Source organism: Amphimedon queenslandica, unplaced genomic scaffold, assembly GCF_000090795.2.
Source record: "Amphimedon queenslandica unplaced genomic scaffold, v1.1 AMPQUscaffold_10934, whole genome shotgun sequence".
In the NCBI taxonomy this organism is placed as follows: Eukaryota; Metazoa; Porifera; class Demospongiae; order Haplosclerida; family Niphatidae; genus Amphimedon; species Amphimedon queenslandica.
In genome coordinates, this window is record NW_003548819.1 from 5758 (window position 1) to 7946 (window position 2189).

A 2189-nucleotide genomic window follows, 5' to 3' on the forward strand; every position below is an offset into this window, starting at 1 on the left:
GAGCGAAAAGAGCATAGGCATACTGGTTGTGACGTCACCAATATAATTTCATGTACAATCTACTTCCTGTTTCGCATCCACTTGGTATATATAGTATCTATGTGACAACCCAACTGCTTAGTACCCGCCTACGCAAGCGTGGCGAGTCCAAAAATGTCTTAAATTGCATGGGCATAATTATGATTTTAAAATGTACACTGACATCTGTATGTTGTAATGAATCTCGATCCTTTTCTTTTAGTTCCTGTACAATGTAGTCAACTATTAATGTGCAAATGTACATGTATGTACCTTTTGTCTAACATCTTGTCTCCTCCATAATGTTAAGTTACCAATAGTCAGTTTCTTTAATCCTTGTCCCATTAGTATATGAATATTCTCTATCATCCTCAATACAGTAAACCCAACATCAGAGAAAGGAAAGGAGCAAGTGACAGATATTGAAGTGGAGGTTTCTATATACTCAATCTTCAGCAGTTTACCTGATACTTTTGATAGTATATCCTTAATATCCTTCAGTACGTGCTCCTCTGCATGGCTCCCAATCAAAGATAAAAGTAACTGTTTCACATTGAAGATGAGGAATTGAAGCAAATCTTTCCTTTAAACAAAGACTGATGGAGAGTAAATTGCAGAATTCCTTTAAATCTGTTCTATATGCCTCAATGTATCTTGTAGCTTCAGTGATCTCCATTTCTTCCGCTACAGTATGAAGGAGTTCAATATCAGTCAGTGAACACTCATTTTGAATTAGACGCAAGACATTAGGAATATTAGTACATTGCTCTGCTTTTTGTCTAAGAATAGTGCCACAACAAGACAGTAATTCTTTTATTTCTTCTAAAGGAGGAGATTTTCGCTTAATGATCTTGCCAACATTGTAAAACATCCTTCCATAAGACATTCTCATTGAGTTAAAGTTTGTCAGTAAGTCTTTAGGAACAGGAACATGTATTTTAACTAAAAAAGATATTATTACTTCAGTAGTACATGCATTGTAAATTGTTTTATATACCTTGAGGTGATAAAGCTTGGGATTGGGAAGAGGCAACTTTTGCATCAGAAGATGTGTCTATAAATTAAAAGTACAACAATCTCATGTACAACGACATACAAATGTACCAGATTGTGAATTATTTGGTGTCTTGGTTTTATCAGTACTTGCATTATCTATAAATATTAATGAATGCATATCATCTATTAATAATTATAATTACTTAGAGAAACTACATTATGATCATCTTTAATAGTCTCAGGAACCACAGCCACTTCAGGAGTAGGAAAATACTTACCTAAACACATAATAAACAAACAATTGTCATTAGCAAAGGATATACTGAACAGCATACATGTGAATGTACATGTAGTTTCAATTACGACACATCAAATGTCACATCAGTGGGCTTTGCCCAATAACTAACCCACCCACAAAAACTATGAATTATGAATATAATTAAAGTGACCAGAGATTACTCACTAATATCATCCAGTATAGCTTGTCCTAGTGATACATTAGTATTTATTGTACACAATACATTAGCAAATGTATGTAAACTGTTGGAATCAGTTTGAACAGCTTCTTTGACACCAGTTAATAGAGCCTCACGTTGATTAGGAATAGAGGAACTAGCTGACACCACTCTACTAACTGCTTCTTGTGGTAACATACGTTCACCATAAAGTAACCCAGCAATACCAACAGAATCACAAAGAGACTGAGACAGGACAGTATGATGATTATTAAAAATATTAATAAGAACATAATGTTCTATGATAGAAAATACAATGATTATAGTTACATACAGTTATGGTTGACTCACTTAGCTTTTCAGCTATAGCAGTTTCATTCATAGATCGTAGAGCATCTGACAGTGAGTCCAAGTTGGCTCCTCCTCTACTGTCAACATTATCAGCTCTACCCAACCATTGGGAGCGGCACTCTGTCATACAACGACATACATCATGAGGATGATTCTTTTCTATGACGTCAAGTGTACTCTTCCTTAGTCCTAGTCTCAGTCCAAGCTCGTACCAATTTGCTTTAGGAAACCCACATCTCTTTAACAAATCAAGAACATCAACAAGATCATCAACACCTACAGATTGTCAGACTTAATATGAAGCTTCCACTTGTGTCAGACCCCTCAGGAAAATGCACCATAAATTAGTGAAATCAGGAAGATTATGCA

The 2189-nt window shown here is 35.2% G+C and overlaps 1 protein-coding gene across 1 annotated transcript; it reads right to left on the reverse strand.

The window, feature by feature from the left end:
- Positions 1–357: 357 nt before the first annotated feature.
- On the reverse strand, positions 358–1729 carry LOC109589759 (uncharacterized). Its single transcript, XM_020005781.1, has 5 exons — positions 1478–1729; positions 1218–1292; positions 1123–1170; positions 1016–1072; positions 358–960 (listed from the first exon to the last, which is right to left on the reverse strand). Exons 1-5 carry the CDS (start codon positions 1665–1667, stop codon positions 506–508), a joined length of 825 nt encoding a protein of 274 aa, XP_019861340.1. The 5' UTR covers positions 1668–1729; the 3' UTR covers positions 358–505.
- Between the last annotated feature and the right edge of the window lie 460 nt (positions 1730–2189).

Bases quoted from the DNA above. Each gene is read 5' to 3' on its own strand.
- LOC109589759 (XM_020005781.1), bottom strand. From the start codon at position 1,667: ATGTTACCACAAGAAGCAGTTAGTAGAGTGGTGTCAGCTAGTTCCTCT. The intron at 1,293-1,477 runs GTGAGTAATCTC...TTATGTGTTTAG, and splicing joins AGCTATACTGGATGATATTA to GTAAGTATTTTCCTACTCCT. The intron at 961-1,015 runs GTATATAAAACA...TATCTTTTTTAG, and splicing joins CCAAGCTTTATCACCTCAAG to TTAAAATACATGTTCCTGTT.